At 44.9% G+C, this 22,841-nt stretch overlaps 1 protein-coding gene across 1 annotated transcript in view; it reads left to right on the top strand.

Moving 5' to 3' along the window:
- Positions 1–16,641: 16,641 nt before the first annotated feature.
- Positions 16,642–22,841, top strand: part of SYT4 (synaptotagmin 4) — a 33,212-nt gene continuing 27,012 nt past the window's right edge. Inside the window, exon 1 of the mRNA XM_078674735.1 lies at positions 16,642–16,802. Coding sequence (XP_078530861.1) covers positions 16,769–16,802 — 34 coding nt within the window. The 5' untranslated portion in view covers positions 16,642–16,768. The remainder of the gene's footprint in view (positions 16,803–22,841) is intronic.

The following is a 22,841-nucleotide window of genomic DNA, read 5'->3' as shown; positions in this document are numbered from 1 at the left end:
TAATTATGTCGTGGTGCTCTATGAATTCACACCATTCTGGGGAAATCATTTTGTTAGAAATACCAGCAAGGTTCCATGATAGGAGGTTTAGACTTCTATTGTCTGGTATAGCTATATCCTGAGACGGCACTACATTTTGCCTATTGGATACTAGGCCAAAATTAGATAATAAACTGCGTGTCCTGATGCTACTGGGATTATTAGAAGTAGATTCGAGGATCCCATCAACGTTTTCCGGAACTCGATGCACAGAATGTACATCCGCGTGACGTTTCTCTTTGCTACCAAGCAAGACAGGCTCATTGGCCCTTTTCTCGACACTACTTGACCTAGTATTTGTGAGGCTGACTGAATTGTAATGAGCTGCAGCTTCTGTCCCATGAAGTCAGTCGCACTCATTGAGATCTGATAGAGCTGAGAATCTATTTTCAAGGGACACACCCCAACTATTTTTTGGACCTATCGTATTTCCCTTTTTTGCCACAGTGTTCCATTTGGTTCTTAGGATTGTAGGATTCAAGATGTTACCTCGTCTGGCATAGAAAAAATCTAATGTTAAAGGGATGATCTCAGCGGTTCGGCGTTGGGGAGGATATATATTCGACAGAATGTTTGGCAGAACTTCGGGATCTGTAAAGTGCAACACCACGCAATCCCCCCTGAATTTTTTATGGCCACCCCCAATCCATTCCACTTGCCTTGCCTTCACTATCTCTTCTGCCAACTGATGCATACCCCCGGGTGAGAATGCCATGTTTTTAGATAGCCAGTGCAGGGCCTTACTCATTAGGGAGGGTGTATTTTCTATTTGCCCAGGTTTCAAATGGGGGACATTGGCCAAGACCAACACTAAGGGGGAAGCCTCCACAATTAGCTCTACTGGGCCCTTCTCTGCCCTGAAATCTCCTTTCTTGTCCCTTGGGCCTGGTCCTGGGGGTACCCTATTATCTAAATCCTGACCCCCCCCCAAATGAGTAGTCATGGTTGGGAGGGGAGATACATTCTCAGTTGACCCCGGACAGGAAACTGTTGGGACCTTTTCGGTCTCTACTCTAGATGCTACTTGAGTAGGGGTATTTGCCACCTATTCTAATGTCTTCTGTAAGAGCCCCCCTAATCTATGCACCTCCTCTGTAAGATGGTAAATTTTTGCCAGGAGAGGTTTTGTAATGGTCTTAATCTTAGTATCTAGGATATTTACTAATTTCTTGAGCTGGTCATCATCCAGGAGTATTTTCCCCCATTTAGACCCCTTTCATCTTCTACATCCCTATTGGGGGGTGGGGTATCTAGTCTTTTCTTGCTTGAGCGTAACCCACCACGTTTGGGGAGGCCCTTGTCCCCCCCTCTAGCGCCTCTAGGAGCTGGGACCGGCACCGGGGGCTCATCCTCTAATAACACTAACTCTTCTTCATGTGTATTCTCTGTGTCCGACTCTGCTAAGGCCACTGTTAACTGTGTTAATGTATTATTATCGTGCTGATCCTGCAAGAAAACCTCATTGCTATCATCTGGCTCGGGTGTTTCAACAGGCATATTTTCTACCATAGACAATGAAGGGGATGAGCTCAAGCCCAGTGAAGATCTTCTATCATTGTTAATTTTGGCAACCACCTGAACTAGATAGTTGTCCAGGGTGTTTACTGCTAGGGGGGTTTTTGACTTTGACATGCTACACAAACACAGTAGGTGACCTTTTCCCCAAGAGACACACTAGATAGTAAGCAAAAGAGAATATGGGACAATGTGCCGCGCTAATGTTAGAGAGCAATACTCCAAGGGTTCCACAATAATAACTAATAACAACAACGACAACTCACGGCTAGTATTTTGGGCAGCGTTCTTGGCCCAGTCCAGTCTCTGCCGGTCTCGGACTGTCGCAGACTGTCCCGCCCTTGTCCCGGGCTTCTCCCGGGCTTCTCCCGCGTGCTCCCGCGCACCGGGGTACAGCAGATCCTAATAACGGAAGGAGGTGGTTGGGGGGCGGGGCAAACAGGGAGAGCGTCCAGGTGCAGGTGATGAGCATGCAGGGACTCCTGGGAAATGTAGTCCCTGTCCTGGCGCTCGCAGCCCTGCTGCTCTACTCTATGCCCTTAGTCGCCTGGTGATGTAGCCTCGGTCCAATGATCAATGCCCCAGCAAGAAGAGCGATGCGGGACCCGCGCAGCGGGTACTGCGAGGTTCTGAGGTTCTGAGGTTGTGGAAACGGAAAAGCAGCAGCCAAATGGAACTCTCCACAGCGTCTTTCAGCACAAACGGTAAGGCATCTCCCAATTAGCAGTGATAATTTGAAGAGAAATAGCAATAGAAAGGTCGATGAATTTGCGTGTGTGCTGCGGAACATTCCAAACTGGGGCTAAGCCACCCAAGAAAAAAGTAACAATATCGAAAGAAACACCAGTGGAAAAAACTTTGTTAAGTGTGGACCAAACCCTGGACCATAGTAATTTAACTCTAGGGCAGAGAAAAAAACATGTGAAACAAGTCACTAGTAGAACAAGAACAAGACCAGCACTTTCTGGAGTCAATTAATTGAAATGTATACAGGTCATTGGGGGTGTAATAGAGTCGATTGTAAAAAAAGTAAAAGGTCTGCATGGTGCTAGCAGAGCGAGATACAGAGTGGATTTTAGACCAAATAGAGTCCCAGGTGAGCGGGGAAAAGGTGTGGCCGGGGTCTGATTTCCACCTAAGTTCAAGGTTGGTTTTGGGCCTATCTGTGGGAAAGGGAGATAGTAACTTGTAGATAGCTGAGGCTTTAAAGGGGATATGGAAGATTGGTGGAGAGGTAATTAAAGGGGGAGAAGGGAAGGAAGGGACATCCTGAAAAATGAGAGAGGATAATGTAGGGAGAAGTGTGTGAAAGAACGAGAAATATTTAGTGGAAATACCAAAGGAGTCCTGAAGTTCCTGAAAGGTTAGTAAAGAGCCATTAGAAAGGAGATGCCTATAAGTAAGAATTCCTTTATCGATCCATTCCTTCCAGAAAAATGCCCGATTGCGGAGTTTGAGAGATTTGTTATACCAGAGTGGAGTGTTGAAATGAAGGTCAGAAGACGAAGAGAAAGAATGGAAAAGAGCATGTGTCAAAGCTTTAGAGTGTTTAAAGATAGGAGAGAGAGACTTCTGAGGTGGCTGGGTAAGGTTGGTAGCAGTCAAAAACGAGAAGGGTAGAAGTTGAGCCAATTCCAAAGGGCTCCAAGCTGTGGTAGGTTGGGAAGAAGAGTCCTGGAGAAAGGGCCAAATCTGTTTGAGGGAAAAGGCAGAGTGAAAGCGGGAGATATTGGGGAAGTTAACACCACCAAGATGTTTAGGTTGTTGGAGGCGAAGTAGAGATACCCTGGCTTTACGTTTGTTCCAGAGGAATTTAGAGAAGAGGCCATTCATAGATTTAAAGAATAAATGGGGGAGGGAGACAGGAAGCATGGAAAGGCAGAAGTTAACAATAGGAAGGAGCATCATTTTGATGATGGAAAGACGACCCCACCAGGAAAGGAAAAGAGGGGACCAATGGTCTATGAGTGAGGAGAGTTTCTTAAGGATGTCAGAATGATTAATTTTAATAGTTTCTCTAATGGTGCTAGCGTATAAGACACCAAGACATTTAATATAGCCGGGATTCCACTCAAAGCCTGAGCCATGAAACATGTGAGGAAGACAGTATTTGTTGAGAGGAAGGACCTCTGACTTATCGATATTCAACTTATAACCGGAGACAGAAGAGTAATCCCGTAGTAAAGAAAAAAAAGCAGGAAGGGCAACAGCAGGATTTGAGATATAAAGCAAAATAGCATCTGCGTACGCCGTGAATTTGATTTCTACATCCTTATAAATAAAACCGGAATAGGCGGGGGATTGTCCAATTTTCTCCAAAAAAGGTTCCAATGCCAAAATAAAAAGGAGAGGGGATAGCGGACAACCTTGCCTGGTGCCTCTGTGAAGGGGAAAATAAGGAGATTGAGAACCGTTAACCCAAATGGAAGTAGTGGGACCAGAATAGAGTAATTTAATATATTTGAGGATAGTGGGGCTAAAACCGTGCCAGCGGAGTGCACCAAACATAAAATCCCAATTAACACGATCGAAAGCTTTCTCAGCGTCTAGGGTAATAGCCGCTATTGGAGTATCCATTTTGGCAGAAAGGTGAATAATATTGAGAAGGGTCCTCGAGTTATCAGTGATAGGCCTACCTTTGTCAAAACCGGACTGATAAATATTGACTAAGTCAGGAACAATGGAGTTGATGCGTAGAGCTAATAGTTTGGCATATATCTTACAATCGGTGTTGATGAGGGAGATGGGCCTATAGTTTTTACACAGGGAAGGATCTTTATCTTTTTTGGGGAGAAGGACAAGCATTGCTTGTGTAAAAGAGCCTTTAGATTCACCGGTAGTAAGAAAATGATTAATTAATTTGAGCAAATAAGGAACCAAAACGGTTTTGAAGTAGAGAAAGAACCGTACCGTAAAGACATCTGGGCCAGGCGTCTTATCTTTAGGGGGAAGAGAAAGAGCCGCAAGAATTTTTGTTTCTGAGATCGGGGCATCGAGGGAAGAGAAATCTACAAGAGGGGCAGAAGGTTTGGGGATAGAGTGAAAGAAAGAATCAATTTGTGAAGCAGAAGGATTGGACTCAGGCGTGTAGAGGGTAGAATATTATTGGACAAAACAGTCAAGAATTTTGGCGTCTGAGGAATAAAGGGAGCCTTGCGAATCCTTGATCGTAACAATTTTAGATTTATTTATTTTGATTTTGAGATAATTCGCTAAAGCCCTACCAGCCTTATTACGACCACCATAGATTTTAGCGTTAAGTTGAGAAGCTGATTAGAGGCGGAATCCCAAGAATGTTTGTTGAATTCAATTTTCGCTTTAATAAGGGAGGATAGAGAATCAGGAGAGTTGGTGGTAAAATAAAGATGTTCAAGCTCTTTAATGCAGTTAAGAAAAGAGGATGCTTGATCACGCGCCTTCTTCTTTTTGCGAGCAACAAAATCAATAATACAACCATGAGCAGCAGCCTTGAAGGCATCCCAAATAAAGTGGATATCAGAGGAGGTGTTCAAGTTGTTAGTAAAGAAATCATCCATAAAGTGTGTGAAATGATCAGTGAAGGAGGGAGTCAGTAAAAGTTAATTGTTAAAGCGCCATCTGCGGGTCTGGGGAGTAGGGGAGGGATAGTCCATATCCAGGACAATAGGGGCATGAACGGAGATCAGGATGGAGCCTATTTCAGAGTTAGTCATGAATTGGAAAGCATGGTGGGAAAGAAAAATATAATAAATACGGGAATGGGAGGCATGCACAGGAGAAAAAAAAGAAAATTCCAGAGAGTCGGGGTGAGAGATTCTCCAGGAATCTATTAAGCCTCTAGAAGAGATGGATCTATGGAAGGATTTTTGCATCTTGTTAGGAACATAACGTGCTTGGGATTTACGATCTAGGAAAGGGTCCATCAATTGATTACAATCCCCCCCTACAATCAAATCTTCAAAGGCAATGGAGGAAAGAAGGGAAGAAAAAACATTCCAGAAAGACTTGTCAACACCATTGGGACCATAAACATTACAAAGGGAAAGATGAACATCATTAAGAGTGCAATCCAAGAGCAACCACCTACCATTAGAATCAGCAGTTTCTTTGTGTATTTGAACAGATAGACATTTATGAAATAAAATAACAACACCATTTTTACGATTTTCAGCCGGAGAACAGAAAACGTCCCCAACCCATTGTCTGCGTAACTTAGACAACTCTTCTGCAGTAAGATGTGTCTCCTGCAAAAAGGCAATTTGGCATTGTAAACGAGCAAGGTGAGACACAATACGTTGTTTCTTAATAGGGTTGCGGAGACCCTTAACATTCCAACAAATGAGTCTGAAACCTTTCATAGGAAGAGAGTAGAGAAGAAGAGAAAAAAAAATACAGCAGCTATGAAGAGATAGAGGAGAGAAGATAAATGAAGGCATCTAGTAACAAGCCCAGTGAAATAAAAAGAGAGAAGAAATAAACAGCTAGGGGAATGAATGAGAGAGAGTAGTGAGAAACAATGCATTACTGCCACTTTAAGTTGCAGAGGGAGAGAGAAATTGGAAGAAGAGAGAAGAGAAAAGGAGCCAAAACCATCGTACAAAATGAAAAAGGAATAATGACAGGGAAAGGATGAAGGAAACGGGAAAGCATGAGAAAAACCAAAAAGGAAAAGAAAAGGAAATGAGAGGGTAGTGAGAAAAAAGGAAGTGGGAGCTGAACGCTACCCGAAAAAAGACAGTAGAAAAAAGGATGGCAAAGGAAACCAAAACGGTTCCAGCCATACAGAACAATTAACGGAGAAAGAAGACAATAAAGTGAGAGCGGGAGCAACAAGAAAAGACAACCACACAGAAGGGTAAATGTCAGAAAACCCGGTCCGAGAAACATGAAAGAAGAGAGACAAGTATAAGAACAGGGAATAAAGGAAATAGAACCCAAGACCGAGCACGACAATATAAACAAATGGAGGAGACTTACCGAACAGTTAAGCAAGGACAACAGCGAACTGGAATAATGGAGACAAAGATAGCACAGTACGATGGAGGGGCATACAACCAAAACATAGGGCAACAAACCTAGAAAACAGCGGAGACAAAAACCAATTAGATCATATGAAAGAAAACAAATAAACAGCACAAGTATGGACAATAAGCGAAGTACAGAGAGGAAGACATGAGGAAATTAAGAGTCGCTCTGTTCCATGGAGTCTTCTCTGTGGGAGTGGACGAATCTGCGGAGATCTGCCAGATCCTCGAAGCTATAAGACCTTTCTTTGTCTGTGACCTTGAAGAAACAGGGATGAAAAAGTCTGTATCTAGCGTTCATGGAGCGTAGTGTAGGCCGCATATCCAGAAATTCCTTTCGACGCGTCGCAGTCTGTTTGGAGACATCCTGAGAGAAAAAAAGTTTATGGCCTGACCAGGGTAGTTGCTTGTGTTGTTTGGCTGAATGTAAAACAGACATGAGGTCAGAATACAGAAGAAAATAAGCAATGATGCCTCTGGGTTTTGAAGAAGAAGAGGAATTTTTTGGGCCAAGACGATGCGCCCTTTGAATATTCAGGTCCACATTTTTAGGCAACCCGACTATTGGTAGGACTTGTGACTTTAAAAAGAGGATGATGTCGGATCCCTCCGAATTCTCCGGAACGCCGTAAATACGCAGGTTATTGCGTCTATTCCTATTTTCCAAGTCCTCTGTCGTTTTCTTGAGTACTTGAACTTCCTTGGTGAGGCTATCCACCATGGCGACAACATCTTGAGCGTCGCTGATTTTTTGTTCAACGTCCGTGACTCTTTGATCTAGGCTGGACCACTTGTCGTCTAACCTCTGCAGGGTAGCAGTAGTATTCGCAATAAAGGGACGAATTAGGCAAAGTTCCTCCATGAGGTCCTCCAGGGTAACTGGAGACCGAGATTTAGAAGGAGATGGAGGATCCGTCTTGAGACGCTTGCCTGTTGATACAGGATCCTTGCATGAGGAAGAAGCTGCGGTGGAGGCTTTAGCGCCGTGCGCCTGCTGCATGGTGACGGAGTCAGGAAAGCAGCGTGAGTTAAAGAGCAAGGCAGCTTACCAGGCAGTGGGGGTGAATGAAAGCAAGGCGAACTGCAGAAGTGGAGACAGAAACACCCCCAGTAGAGAACAATGCGCCTCTATGGCAGAGAGTAGCGTGCAAAAGTGAAGTAGTGACGCACCAAGCAGGCAAGCTCTAAGGTAGATGTGAGAGGCAGGAAACAACGCCAAAAATAGTACAAGAATACCTCAAGGTGCCTCAAGGTAAATCAAATGTCACCTGGAACAGTAAAGTAGGACATAAGTCCATCAAGAAGTCATATGCAGCAGAAAAAGCAGTGGAAGGATGTTTGAGGGAAAAACGAAAAAATAAAAAAACAAAATGGCGGCCGGATCTGAGGCAGCGACATCTATGCGAAATTCGGCCCCAAAGGATGCATTGTCGCATTCAGGAACATACCCATGTGCTGGGGGGCAGTTCCGACATCAAAATCCGCCGTTTCTGACCAGAAACGCTGTCGGGAAGCGGGACCTCCGTGAATGAAGCGCCGCCAAAATCACGGAGCTCAGGGAGGGGCGGCCATCTTGTCCGCCGCGTCGCGCACTCTGCACAATTTGGTTTGACCTTGAAATCCTGGAGAAGAGTGGTAAAATTCTTAGTCAGTAATATGAAGTCAATAGAGCTAGCCCTACCACCCCGGTAAATGTTGGGTACTGTGCGAGAGAAACTTAAATCATTTGCATCAAGAATGGAGTTTAAAGCTTCGCCCTGAGGAGAGTGAATGAGATGAGTCAGGGGTCGACCCTCGTTATTCTCTAGCTCACACACCCAATGAGATCAGACTCCCCCCACTTCCTCTTCGTCCCCACTAACATCATCTGCGGAGTACCTCAGGGATCCTCACTAAGCCTGACACTCTTCAACATCTACATGGCCCCCATCGCCGCCATCGTCAGACAGCACGGGCTCAGCATCGTATCCTACGCCGACGACACATAATTCATCGTCTCCCTCCGCAAGAACCTGGAATTCACCAGACTCGTCTTCCAGGCAGGAATGAGAAATGCCAGGATGAAGGACAGCTGCCTAAAGCTCAACTCTGTGAAGACCGTGGTCCTTATCCTCAAACCCTGCACCTCCGTCTGGTACAACACATGGTGGCCCTCCGCCCTTGGGAGCCCACCCACCCCGACAGACAATACCTGGAACCTCAGCATAATCCTCGACTCCTCCCTCTCCATGAAGCGCCAGATAAACGCAGTCGCATCCACCAGCTTCATCTGTCTCCGCATCCTCCGCAAGACCTTCAAATGGATCCCACCCAACTGCAGAAAGACCGTCAACCACGCACTCATAAGCAGCAGACTAGACTACGGCAATACCCTCTATGCCTGAATCAACAAAACTCTTCTACACAAACTCCAAACCATCCAGAAAGCCGCAGCCAGGCTCATCCTGGGGACACCACGCCAAGAACATATGACCCAACACCTTCGAAGCCTCCACTGGCTCCCCGTCGAGAAGAGGATCATCTTCAAACTCTTCACCCACGCATACAAATTGCTCAACAACATCACACCCAAATACCTCAACGACTGAGTCCATTTCCACGTACCCAAGAGGAACCTTCGATCCACTGACCTCGCCCTGGCAGAGGTCCCCCGCATTCGCAGAAACAAAACCGGTGGTAGAGCTTTGTCATACATCGCAGCCAAATCCTGGAACGAGCTCCCTGTCAACATCAGAGGCTTCCCAACCCTCCATTCATTCAGGAAGGACCTCAAGACCTGGCTCTTTAACTGACCCCCCCCCCCAGAGCCTTGAGACCCTCACAGGTGAGAGCTGAACTTACAGATTGTACAATTAAAATACCCAACCCATAAAATACATAGTGGTTGCCACTTCAAACTGGTTTGGCTAATTTCCATTTGCAGAGCCTCTATTACTTTTTGGTCTCCTTTGTTAAAAATGTTATGGTACCAATTTAGCCAGACCTGAGATCACTATCAATTGGTACCAAGGGGATACACTTACACATTTAACTACTGTAGGTCTATATTTTACAACAATTAGCACCACAATGCCACCCTTAGCTCTCCCCGATGGGGATGGAGTTGCAGGAACAAAGAAAGAGCAGTTACCAGCAATAAAATGTATGAGTGGCAGTGTGAAGGTCCAATGCATGCCCCATGTCTATAAGTTGTACGTCATACCCACTTTAAACATCTGATGTTGTTACAAAACACCCTTTGAATAAACATATATTCCTACATCGCACCAGAACTACCACATTTGAGCAAAATATCTATAGGATGGAGACGTTGAAGATAAATGCCTTTCGCAATAAGATGTTAGGATATGACTTTCACTGGCCTGTTGCACTGCTCGTGTATCTTCACATACCTGGTATTTGAATGATTGACTCTGACCTTACATGTAACTTTCTATGGCCCAACTCTTTGGCCTCTGTTGTATTTAGCTGGGTCCCAGCCTCACTGACCTGGCATATAAATGGCTCTGCACCAGCATCTTTGAAGTTGCCTATGACATGCTGTGATTTAAGCCAATGTGATTTTCCCCAAAACAGCAAGCACGGGTTGTGGCTGGCTCTGCACCAGTCCCGGGCCTTTCCACATAACCGGCTTTGCTGAAACCCCCTGGCATAGAATGCAAATGGTTCTACCTCAGACCTACTGACCATTCTGTTAATTTGTTTTGTTGCAACCTACTCTACAGCTGTGTCACATAATCTGCCTTAACCATACAGGCATGCTCTGAGTTGGCTGTTCCACAGCCTGTCGGCTGAGGCATTTGATTGCCTTTTGATTCGCTTTCACCCACCCACTAAGCCACCATGTGACTGTCTTTGTCAGTGTCTCACTGAACTGCCATGTCATTGGTTCTACTCCATCCCAACCAATAAGGCATCTGAATGGCTCTTCTCATTCCAGACTGATTTGGATGGGCAATCTTGGGTGGAAGCAACGTTTTCTATGGACACGGCATTCAGATAATCAGGATTAGATTGCTGAATCTTCTTTTAAGGAAGTTTTCTTTAGTGTTGTTTGCATTACCATGAGCAACTGCTTAGCTGTACAGTTATCTGTGCATTTTTTTTCTAGTGCAATCTGTTATTTCTTCACTAGCTCGCACTAAGAAGTGGAATCACAAGATGATAAATATAAACTGTGGTTTATTTCATCATTTTCCATTTTCTCTTGAGCTAAACCTCTCACTTGATAGAATGTATATTTTGGTGTAAGTATGTTCTGTAGGTCTGTTTTGTAGGTATGTTGTGTTGCAAATCATGTAAACAATTACTTAGGACCTCATTTTGAGATGCCGAAGCAGCATCTCTTTGTGTACACGACTCCGGGCAACCCCAGGTTACCCCATGTTTCCGGAGCTGGGAAACCTGGGTCCAGAAACACCAGATACAGTTTCCAGTCAAACCATGAAGGATGCTGGTCAGGAGCTGTAGGCAGAGGCTCTTGCCTACCCCTTAACCATATGATTTTATTTAACATTCCAAAAGCCCACGGCTCAATGTCACTAACGGTAAAACAAGTTAGTTACAGTTATGAAACTATTTCTTTAAAACAATTAAATTAGCTATTCATAAGGTAAAAGATACTGCTATAAAAAGTAATTTCCCATTTTTCTGAATGTTTCTGAAAAATGCCCAGGTGGATGGAGGAAGGGACCACTTTCAGAGGACCATAAGACCACTTTTAGACAGAAGAGAAGCGACAGAGTTAATAAAGTAGCGGAGGACAGAATGTTTCATTCTGCACACGGAACTGGCAACATTTTGGTCACTCCTCGTTACTCTATATTGCGGATTTCCAGCCAAATTCTTCCAATCGTTACATGGTGGAAATTATGTCCCGGGAGGCTCCAGAAAAGGAGAGTAAGATATGCAGTCCCCTAGCACGAGTTTCTAACATAGGCGGCCTCGGTCAGAGGGCTGCAGCTCGAGTGGATTTGTACACTTGAGTGGTAGTAAAATCAATTTGAATGGCAACACACTCTTGCGCAATGCATGCTGTCTTTCGTGCTGATTTTTCAATACTGCTCATGTTACTGGCACTAAATTACAGCGTGAGCTACAGGGAGTGGTAGAACTCGCAAAGTTTCACTCTGTGGAATTTCCGCTGAATTACATGAAAACTCTGCAAGAGTCTGCAAAGTTCTGCAAATGGACAGAACTGGTACGTTGTGCTATTCTCACTGATTTTAAGCATCAGGAGCTTGTTTCGTGCTGCAAAATAAGCACAAATACCACCATGCAGAGCACCAATGGGTGCGGCTTCTTTGCTGCCACTCGAGTCGATTTTCTATTCAAATGGCAGCTTTTATTCCGCGAATGGTTGCGACCACCTGCCACTGTCCACACTGAGAAAATCTTGCTAGGAGATGCCAATTCTCGATCGCACTCGCTAACTTACCGTTGGCAAGCCATGAGAGAAAAAACTCCACCACGCGACGAATGACATGTTACAAGCATCACGCGGGGTGGGCAAAACATTTGTTAACTCTGCTGGCAGAGTGGTATTTGTCTCCCACCACAAATAAAATAAATTCTTGCTACCATAATCAGTCACTGCCAGAACTGTCAGTCCTCTAAATCCTAGTATGCTGTCAGTAATCATACTGAATAAAGGAGAGCTGCATATGATGGGCTCCACTAAACCACAAATCCTAGCTCTTGGTTGTAATTCCCTTCTCAGTAATGTCATAAAGAAGATTACATTTTTAAATCTTTCTGACGGGCAGCAGCCCCAAAGAAGCAGTGATAAAATCTTCAGCCTGGTTTGAAATTGATAACTTGTTTTACAGTAAATAATAGATTATCGTATACCCGCCTATGATACTTTATTCACCAAGCTTGGAAGGTGGGTTTGGAACCTTCAGGTGACTGCATATTGAGCAGGTGCTCAATCAACTTAAAGATCCATCCAGCCAGCTGAAGTTTGGAATGTAGCAGGACAGAAACCTGCTAATATGTGGGCAAATTCATTGTTAGGATGCTCTTACCCACATACTGCTTCCACTGGAAAGTGAAGGAACAGCACATACTTTTTCAGGTTCAATACAAGAAAGTGTTATTGCACACCAGGAGAGCCTAATTTTGCAATCTAGAAACTGTAAGAAATGCTGCAGGGTATCAATGAGTCAAGGGGAAAGTACTCATTTGCAAACTGCAGCAGGTACAGTGGCACAGGAGCAGAGGGGTGTGAGAGGCCTTCTTTAGCCCAAATTTGTTATTATTGTTTTAAAACATATAATAGCAAAGCTATAGAAAGGGGGTGGTCTCCATGTAATACGTCAAAACTCAGGGGAGCATATCTTTTTCTGTTTACCTGCAGGACTCACTATTTGTGGTATCCAGACTGGTCTACATTATATCCTCAAAGAGTAAAGGGTAGGTGAGGACAAAACATTGAATGCTCTACATAAGAGCGATTTTTGTGTGCTGCGATTTTATGGTGATGGGGTTACCAAACCTAATGTCACCACTCTGGACCCAGCTGCATACACATAAGTTGGTGTCTGTGGTTATCTAAGAATATTTGTTTATAGAAGTAACTTAACCAAACATGTGTGGTCCAAAAACAAACAGCATGGAATTACATTTGTTCTATTACAGTGTTCAGGCAGCAAGAGCATAGACTACAGGTATCGTGGATACAATTGTTAAACCTTAAGCAGGCAAGAATAAAATAATGGTACCACAACACAGCTTTAATTGTTTGACCCTTGAGTTGATATGACAGATACTATTAGGCTCAAATTTTCTAGGTAGGGGAAATTCACTGAAAAATGTCCATCTTGGATTTGTGTCGTGGTTGAGGGAAAACATGATAATAAAGCCTGCCACCATGTGTGGGTCTGTGCCCTTTTTTATCTACATTAGGAACCCGACAGTCTGGTTCTGGTCATGTAAATGGTAATTACACCTGACAAGCTAAACTTACAGTTAATACGTTTGGTTTTCTTACGTAAACAAATTTAATAGGGCTTGCCACTTCTTGTCCAACAATGTGGCTGGCTTCAGCCCAGATCTCTTGGCCTTGCATGCAGGCGCGGTGGGTCCATTGAGGCGTTGGGGTGTAGCCCCCCCCCCCCCGCCTGCAGCTCCCTTGGCGTCTCTGAACTCAAGTAAACTGAATCAGTTTACTTAAGTTCAAAGACACCGAGGGAGAACTGACAATCATGTCAGTCAGCATGACGTCGGATCGCCCACCCCCTTCAGAGTCTGAAGGGGGTGAGCTGTCTGGCGTCATGTTGACTGACATGATTGTCAGACCAGGTGCAACAGGCAGCAGCAAAAGTGCGCATGAGTGGGGACGGAGAGCAAATTTTTTGCCCGTGCCCAATCATGCACACTTGTATTTGCACTTGTTTGCACATGCTCATTAGGAGCCCTTCAGTCTCCTAATGGGCAGGCTGCGGGCGAAGATTAACTGTGCTCTAAGCCAATCCTGGCAATGCTGGCAGCGCCAGGATTGGCTGAGAAGGGCTGCCAGTCCACTCTGGTGCCATTCGTGAAGGCGCCAAGGGAGAAGAGGTGGCACGGACTGGCTGTGAGGTAAGTTTTCGGTTTTATATGTAATTCCCTGGATTTCCATGTAAATTGAAACAGTTTATTCCAGTTTAATCGAGTTTGCACCAAAACCCCCTAGGTTATTCCACCAAGTAAAAAAGAGCCCTGTGCCCCTACAACGGTGGACCTCAACAGGAAGAAGAGCGGCGAAGAATCTTTACGCCCTATTCATTCAACCAACAGGAGAATATGTCCAGGTTGGCTCACCAACACTTGAAAGTACAAATTAAAGGATAGAGACCTTTCAATTTTTCTAACCTGACCAAAGATTGGCAATCACTTTTTTCGACACCCTTGAGTTTACAGTGATTATTAGGATGGAGTCCTGATGAAGGCTATGCCGAAACGCACGTAGTGTGCAAACAATCGTCAGTTTCTGCACAGCAAGTCCTCATAGTCTGAAATGTTAACTGACCCTTTCATTTATATATAAAAAAAATGATCTAAATTGAAATAACTGAAATGCATTATGAATGTTAGTCCAACATCTACATTGTCCCTAGCTTGTATTGAAAAAATGTTTATAATCACTGAAATACTGCTATGATGATTTTAGTGTAAAGGTTATATGTATTTATTTACACATGTACCTTTATGTATCTCTACCAAATGAACCTTTTATACTTTGAGATATAAATATATAAAAAAAAGTACAAAAAATATATATGAAGTAAAAAATACTGATGAAAATCAGGTACATGAAAAAATAGTGTCATCGTTATTGTTCTTGCATTGGAATTGGTTTGCCTACCCAGGTGTGTCTTTTCAAGTTCTTGTTTATTCCCCATCAGGGTTTGTGCATATTGTATACGGGGGCCCCAGTTCTTTTCCAGATACTGGCTCTGCTGCAGCCTGACTGCCATTAAATGTGACTGACTCTATCACAGTCCTACTGACTTATCGTCAACTGCCTTTCTCCAGTCATGCTGAACTGGCATGGTACAGACCCATCCCCAACCTCACATGCCTGCCCTTCAACTTATTTTTCTGAAACACCTGACCCTACCCCATTCCTACTGTGATTGCATGTGACTGGCTATGCTATAGCCACTCAGACTGTGCGTATGCTTATTTCTGTCTGCCTTTCCTGTCTGACGTCTGACTGGCTGTGCTACAGTACCACTGGCATGGGTCACAACTGACTCTGCCTCAGCCCGGGTGCCTCCAGTAGACCTACTTCTGCCCCAGCCTTGCTGATTTACTACTGTCTCTGACCCAATACCACTGACCTTCCTAACAACTCGCTGCATCAAAGCCAAGCAGACCTGGCATGTGATTGGCTGTGCGCTAGATCCAAAAGCCTGAAACGCTATTAGATCTTCCCGAGTTCCTTTGAACTAATAAGAGACTGGCTCCACCACAGTCTGGCATGCCTGGATGCGATTGGCTCTAATTCAGTCCCGTCGGATACTCATAAAACTGTTTCTGCCTCTGCCCCACTGTCTCGGCTGGCTGACTCTGACCATTACCACTGGCAAGGCAAGCGATTTGCTTTGGCCAAGCCATGATGTCCAAGAATGTGATGGACTTTGCCCAGATCTTTGCCCTGAATGTGACAACCTTACCCCAGGCCCATTGGCCTGCCACCCACCGGTCTCTGTTCTAGCCCTGCCACCCTGAGGTTGATTTGCTCAGCCCTATGACCACTAGCCAGCCATTCAACGGACTCTGCCCCGGCCACTTAGGCAAACCCTTCCCCGAAATAACAATGATAAGTTTTCCACTCTGTCCATGCCCTCGGCTATGATACTTGTATTGTTTACTACTGTCGGTGTTTAAGAAACTGATCTGTAAGTCACATCTGTATGCGGCCTCGAGCAGCTGAACCCTGGCATTTGCTGCGTATTAAAAAAGTGTCATAAATGCATGGACACTAACCCCATAAAGCTATCAATTGAGAGGCTCTAAAATCTCCACAATGCGTGCCAAATATTTGGTTCTCCCACTAATGTAACAAACCACGGGTTCTGCCTCAACCTCAAGAAGAAAATCACATTTTTCAGGCTGTGCGTTTCCATAAAGAACTATTACCCTCCCACCTTGGAGCAGTTATCACTTCCTCGGCTAGACTTCCAGCTCCTGACAGACTCACTCCCCCATAGAGATTTTTCGAGCCTGCAACCCATCTCCCTTCCTCCACTTTCCCCCCCGCGCCCCTGATGTCTTCCTATATACTCTGAGGAAGAGGCGCTGGGCGGATTCCGCTATTTTTTAATCCGAGAGGAGAGGTGAGCTAATTTCCTGCAGCAGAGCAGTTAAAATAATGGACGCGCTGGCTGCGGGCTCCCGGGAGGGAGGAAGGTGCTGATTCGAGGCTGTAGCGTCAGCGTTGCGTCAGCCCCGCTCCCCGGCACGTCTGCAGGCGGGGCGCTGGGGCGGCCGAGCAGCCACAACAGGGAGGAGGCAGCTGCGCGCACACGCAGCGCTGGAGACGCTGCGCCTGACTCACGAGGCGTTGCTGGCTGCCGGGACTCCCCTGTCTGCTGCTGCTGTTCCCTGGATCCGGTGGAAAATCACCAGCCCGCACATCTGCCTCAGCGGCCGGAGACGGGAAGGCGTGGGTCGCCGCGGAGCAGGGACAGAGCTTTTCAGGACCGCGGACAGCGCGCAGCAAGATGGCTCCGATTTCCCTCAGCAGAGACGGATTTGGTAAGCAAGGGTCCCTCCGGCAAACTTGCCGGGCGTTTTTAAGTCATAAGGGCTGGTTTATTTATTCATTTTTTAAATGGTATAATATATTTTATATATTCTTCCTGGTGAAAAAATATTTGTAATAAAAAATGTTTCCCGGGCGTACATTTGGCATATCCGGTGCTATCTTATCTCCAAGGTGTGCTGATGGCAGAATACCTCTTCGAGCGCGCATGCCTTCCATAGGAAGGGTTGGTTTACCGCTCTTCACAAGACCCTACCTATCTTTTCACATGTAAAAAAAAACATTGGAATGTAGTTTTGCATTTAATACCACTTTAATTACGATGTTTTCGTTGCTCATCAACTGTTTCTTGGCATGTGTTTTAAGAAGCAAGAGAACCAGTAAAAGACGACATTTTTGCATTCACCAATCTTGAATGGGGAAATGTTTTCAGTATCTAATAATCCAAACTATCAGCGTTCTCTGCGTCAGGAAGGACAGCCACAAAGTTGGTATTTCATGGTTTTTGAGGTAAGGATTGTATTACCAGGGTTCTACAGTGATACCCAGCCTTCCCGTGACGTGGCACGTTTCTGAAATGGCACTGTCGTCTGTAAGAGAAGTTTTGTATCCCCCACAATTAAACGCCGAGACTCTATGCGGTCAATTTGTCTTAGATGTTTGAAATATTCAGCTTTTCAAGTCAATATCATGGAATAAAAGAGATATAACCTTCCTACTATACACCCAGCACGAGTGAAGGTCGGTGTTGAATATCGCTTACAGTAAATTACATTTGGAAACATGTACACACGTACGGGCAATGTTTGACTTCGCCTTATGGAAAAATTAATTGATTTTCAAGACGTTTGTAATTCCACGTGGGCTGGTGACGGTCTGTATTTTCCAAGAGAGTGTTCCTTCTGAACTGACATAAACACGAGTGGGTGTTAGCCCAGGGGCTGTGAGTAGTGTAGCTCTGTGTGAAGTCATTGGAGTAGGGGTATCTTCCTCCACGTCTCAAGTGTGCGGACGCACGAGGTGGCGATGAAGTGAATGTGTCCGGATCTCACACTGGGTGCCTAGAAGCTTCTTCGATGGGCGCGAGTAGTGACCGCTGGCCGTCCATCGTCACAGGGTGTGACATACACTCATTTCAAAAGGGCTGCATACAATGTGAGCCCTTTTTATTACACTGATACACTCCATCCTTCAGGTGCAGTTTGTCCTATTAAAGCGATGAGGCAGAAATTGATTACTCACAACTTAATGATATTTATTGATCGAAGTAGAATAAACGCCGAAGACGTGGGTCTGAATTATCTGTCTGTACAGGCATCCTGCTTCGCCCTCGCTCTCTCATACATGTGGACACACATGTCCAAGTCTACACGTATGCACAAGGGTGAAGACACGTCCAAGCAGAGAGCATTGAGGATGGAAGGATGGATTAAAAGAGAGATGAGTATTATAGATGAATGGGTGTCTGTATCTATGGATACCACAGAGAGATGGACAGAGAGCAAGATACCGTAACTGTCGAGAGACAGAGAGAAGGCGGCCCAGGCTCAGGTAGAGGGTTCAGGGGGAAATCAGACATGATTAAAAAAAACATGTCAGACAGACGGACAGACGGGGCGAGAGAGAGGGAGAGGCCGAGCAGAGAGAAAGAGAGAGGGACAGAGAGAGCGAGACAGACAGACAGAGAGAAAGAGATCGTATGGGGTGTGGACAGATAAAAAGTTGCCCTTATCTGATGCACTGGAGGGACGGGTCTTGATGGTTATTTGTTTACCAGTACGAGGCACCAGTACTTCAAGTATGGCTCAGGCTGACATCTTAACACATTTTAGGGAATTCTGCATAAAATATTTGCAAATACAATTGAGGAAAGTGTACAAGACAGATGTGGCTCAGAGTGAGATAATATTGGGCAATAAAACCACCTTGAGTTATGTCGCATGAAGACTGCAGACGCGTAGTATAAGGTACTCAGTAACAACACTTGCCTCTTTTTAATATTGCTATTATTATTATTGGCAATGTTGTTTACACTGACACGCCGACTTCTTGACTTCCAAGTGAAACGCTTCACGTGGATAGCGAGGTAACAGAGACGGAGAACGGGCGGGCAGGGGTGTGTGAATTGTGATCAATGGAAAGAGAAAGACAAATAATAGGATGTGCACATGCAGAGAGATAATTGGAAAGATGTACACGTGAATGGATGTTATCACACAGGGCACCGTGTGAAGCGGAAAACTTCCAGGGCTTCCGTTTTTAGCGTCCAAGAAAACGGATGCAATGGAAAATGATTTGATTTGCCCAGGTTCACACAAATTGATGAAATACGGATTAGCGCTTATATCTCCTCGTTATGAAATCTACTAATTAATCCCCAGACTCCATATTTTGCCCACGATTGATAGACAGATGGGTACATGGATAGATAAGTAGACAGAGAGGCAGGGAGACAACAGAGTAACAAGAGTGCCGGCTGCACGGGCACAACAAGGAATATAATAATGTGCAGATACACTGCGTAGGGCCTGATTACAACGAGTAGGAGGGAGCGAGATTCCTGCGTAGAATTCTGCTCTGCCCAAGCAGTACCCCGGGTTTTGGTGCCCCGAGTTCCGAGATGCAGGAACAGCGGACCCGGTAATACCAGCCGCAAACTTCATCTGGGGCACTCACGTGAGGCTCCCGCTGCAAAGCAGACAGGCCCGTGTCCCTGTCCCCGCCAGGCATCTTTCCACGCCAAGGGGAGAGCATTCAGTGCCCCCTCTGCCTGAACACCCCCTCCATCACCCCCTACCCTTCCAACCCTCTCACTCCACCCCAACCACCAAGGAAGCCCCTGCTGCGGTAAAAAATGCAAGAGTTAAACACCTCCGAACAAGGAATAGCGAGCAGAATTTCACATGACAATTCCGTGTTTGCACAGTTATTCCCCATTCTGTGGGGCCTGCCTCATTATATTTTGAAATCCATGCCTAGATCCCGGTCAGTAAGGGTAGATCTTGCTGCCAAGATTCTTCTGCATGTAATTCATACCAAATAGCATAGTTTCATATTGTATAGCACTCTAAATCATAGGGGTTAGCATGGACCAAAAACATGAAAGTGATGTATACCTGCAGTGCAATGATGAAAGGTTGAGCCGACCCTGCTAGGATTCAGACCTGAGAACAGAAGGCGTAACTCGGTCAACATGTTAACTAAATACACTGGTGGATGTAAAGAGACACGCATATGCGATTGACAAACATATAGCTGCTAAGCAAACAGATACGTATTTCTTTTTTTAACCCTTACCACACTGACTTCACACATTATTTGACAACGTTTCCATAGTGATAACTTGTACAAATCAGGAACCTCGCCAGTGTCTTACTGTCGATTTGCCTGGGAGAGGTATGGCTAGAAAGAAAAGAGACCGATAGGTAGTTCGAGCGCTGAAAATGCTAGCTGGATTGACGGACGGACGGACAGACAGACAGGTAGATAGATTCTGAGAAAGCGTCGATGTGTCCGAGAGATAGAACGAGGGCGCGCGCGACGAGAGAGAGGTTAATGCACTGGTAATAGTCCTCATTCAAAGAGCTACGATACCTACTGGTCTACCTCGCGCTGTATAAATAAATTGGCAGAATTATATTGAATAAAAAGTATATGTGAAATGATGGATGCATCGCCAGATAAAAGGAGGATGGATGGTCGGAGCAAAATAATAACTGTTTGTAGAGGAAGAAAGTTGGAGCGATTTAGGGATAGATGTACAAGGACTGATATACACTGTGTGATTTAAACAAAGTGTGTATGTATGCGTGTTTGTGAGAGAACAGAGTGGTTTGTTTGGGTGGATGTTGAGTTGAAGGATCGGTGGACGGATAATGCAGAATGACATACAGATACATGTGTAGATAGCCAAATAAGTCATTAGATTTTCAAAAAGTAAGAATGTTTTTGTAAGAGAAATATGGATGGATGGACGAATGAATGGACAGACGGATTGGTGGATGGCCAGCTGGATGTATGGGTGAATGCCTAGACGGATGGGTGGCTGGATGGACAGACAGGCAGACAGATAAGCAAATAGACTGATGGAAGGATGGATAGATAGTTGAGCGGGTGCTTGGATGGATGGGCTGTTAGATGAGTAGTTGGGTGGGATGGAATGGAAGGATGAATGGATGGATGGACAGACAGATGGTGTCACGTATGGAAGTTGGATGTATGAATGGACAGATTGATGGACAGACAGCTGGATGTGTGGGTGAATGCCTAGACGATGGGGGGATGGATGGACAGACAAGCTGACAGATTAGCAAATAGACTGATGGAAGGAAGGATGGATGGATGGATAGTTGAAAGGGTGCATGGATCGATATGTTGTTGGATGAGTATTTGGGTTTGATGAAAAGATGGAAAGGGTGGATGAAGAGATAGATGGACAGACAGATGGTGACTCAGATGGAAGCTGGATGTATGGATGGATGGATGGATTGATGGACGGACAGCTGTATATGTGGTTGAATGACGAGACAGGTGGGTGAATGGATGTACAGACAGGCTGACAGATAAGCAAAAAGACTGATGGAAGGATGTATTGATGGATAGTTGAATGGTTGCATGAATGGATGGACTAACAGAGATGGATAAATGGATTGATGGGTTGTGGGATGAGTATTTGGGTGGGATGGATTGGATGGATGGATGGACGAACAGACAGATGGTCTGACGGATGGAAGTTGGATGTATGGATGGATTCCTGGGCAAATGGGTGGCTGAAATAAGACTGCATGGATGGATAGGTAAATGGATGCATGAATGTATGGATTAACAGACATGGATGGATAGGTTGTTGACATGGATGTATGGACAGATGGTCTGTTGGGTGGATATTGGATGTATGGATGGAATCCTGGATGGATGGATGCATGAATGGAAGTATGAATGGATGGGTAGACAGAAAAGCAGACAGATAAGTGAATGGATGGCTGAATGGACGAAGGATGGGCCGTTGTCTTGTAGCAGTTGTAAGTGTAAGGATTATTTCTGCAAATTGTAATCTGGAAAATAGATATCTGGGTAGACATTGATACAAATGTAAGAGATCAAAGGTAAGGACCGTAAAACTACAACTACTACAGTTACTATGCAGGAAGGCTTTTCATCAGTGTTGTAATGACGGTGCACTATAGTAATGTGCTAGCAGACCATGCTAGCCAAAGATCTCATAACACATGCACAGATGTGGACTATCCATAACATGCCTCTACCGCCCCCTGGTGCCATTGACCCAACCCTACCTTTCTCTCTAGAGATGATGTCTCCATTATTTATGGTTTATAACAGAAGTGAGTGCCGTTTATTTACATGTAGGTAAATATCTATTTGAAGGTATCCATTCTCAAGCTATGAAATTCTTTTAAATTAGGATTTGTCAGATAACCTTTACGTGAAGTGCTCGACAAACGTCATAGATGAAATGTTTTCTAGAAACACTACAATGTGTAATTCCTAAATTGACCACGGTACAGTTTACTTTGAAAAGTCCCTCTTGAAGCCAATCTGTATTAATTTTACATGCTGAATAGTCTATTTCGTTGAATGTGTTCACCATGATTCATGGCTCCAGGCCGTGTGTGTCCTGCCTGAGCAGTGCTGTCCAACCTGAAGCAGTTTCACAACTTGTGCTGCACACTGTTCATGCATAAAAGAGGCTGCACATGTACATGTTCCATGCCTTGGCCCTCAACAAGTGGTTTGTACTCTGTATGTTGCAAAAGACAAAAAGGACACTCTCGGCAAAGGCAAAGTAGCTCACAAATGTTTTTATGACCAAATGCAGCAGCGGCAGGTGCAGGTACGAGCTTTAGGGCGGGGTGGGGAGGGAGTTGACAGATGACAACAAGTGAAAATTAAATAAAAAACAAGAAAACCACTTACCTTGCGCTCGCTGCATCACAGACTCAGCGAGTGTTTTTCTTTTTTTAAATTTTATTCTCTCTCGTTGTCATATTTTGACTCCCCCCTTACCCCGCACC

This window comes from Lissotriton helveticus, chromosome 2_1 (genome assembly GCF_964261635.1).
Source record: "Lissotriton helveticus chromosome 2_1, aLisHel1.1, whole genome shotgun sequence".
Taxonomy (NCBI): Eukaryota; Metazoa; Chordata; class Amphibia; order Caudata; family Salamandridae; genus Lissotriton; species Lissotriton helveticus.
Note: the sequence above shows the minus strand (reverse complement) of the source record. Positions and strands in the feature narration are given on the sequence as shown.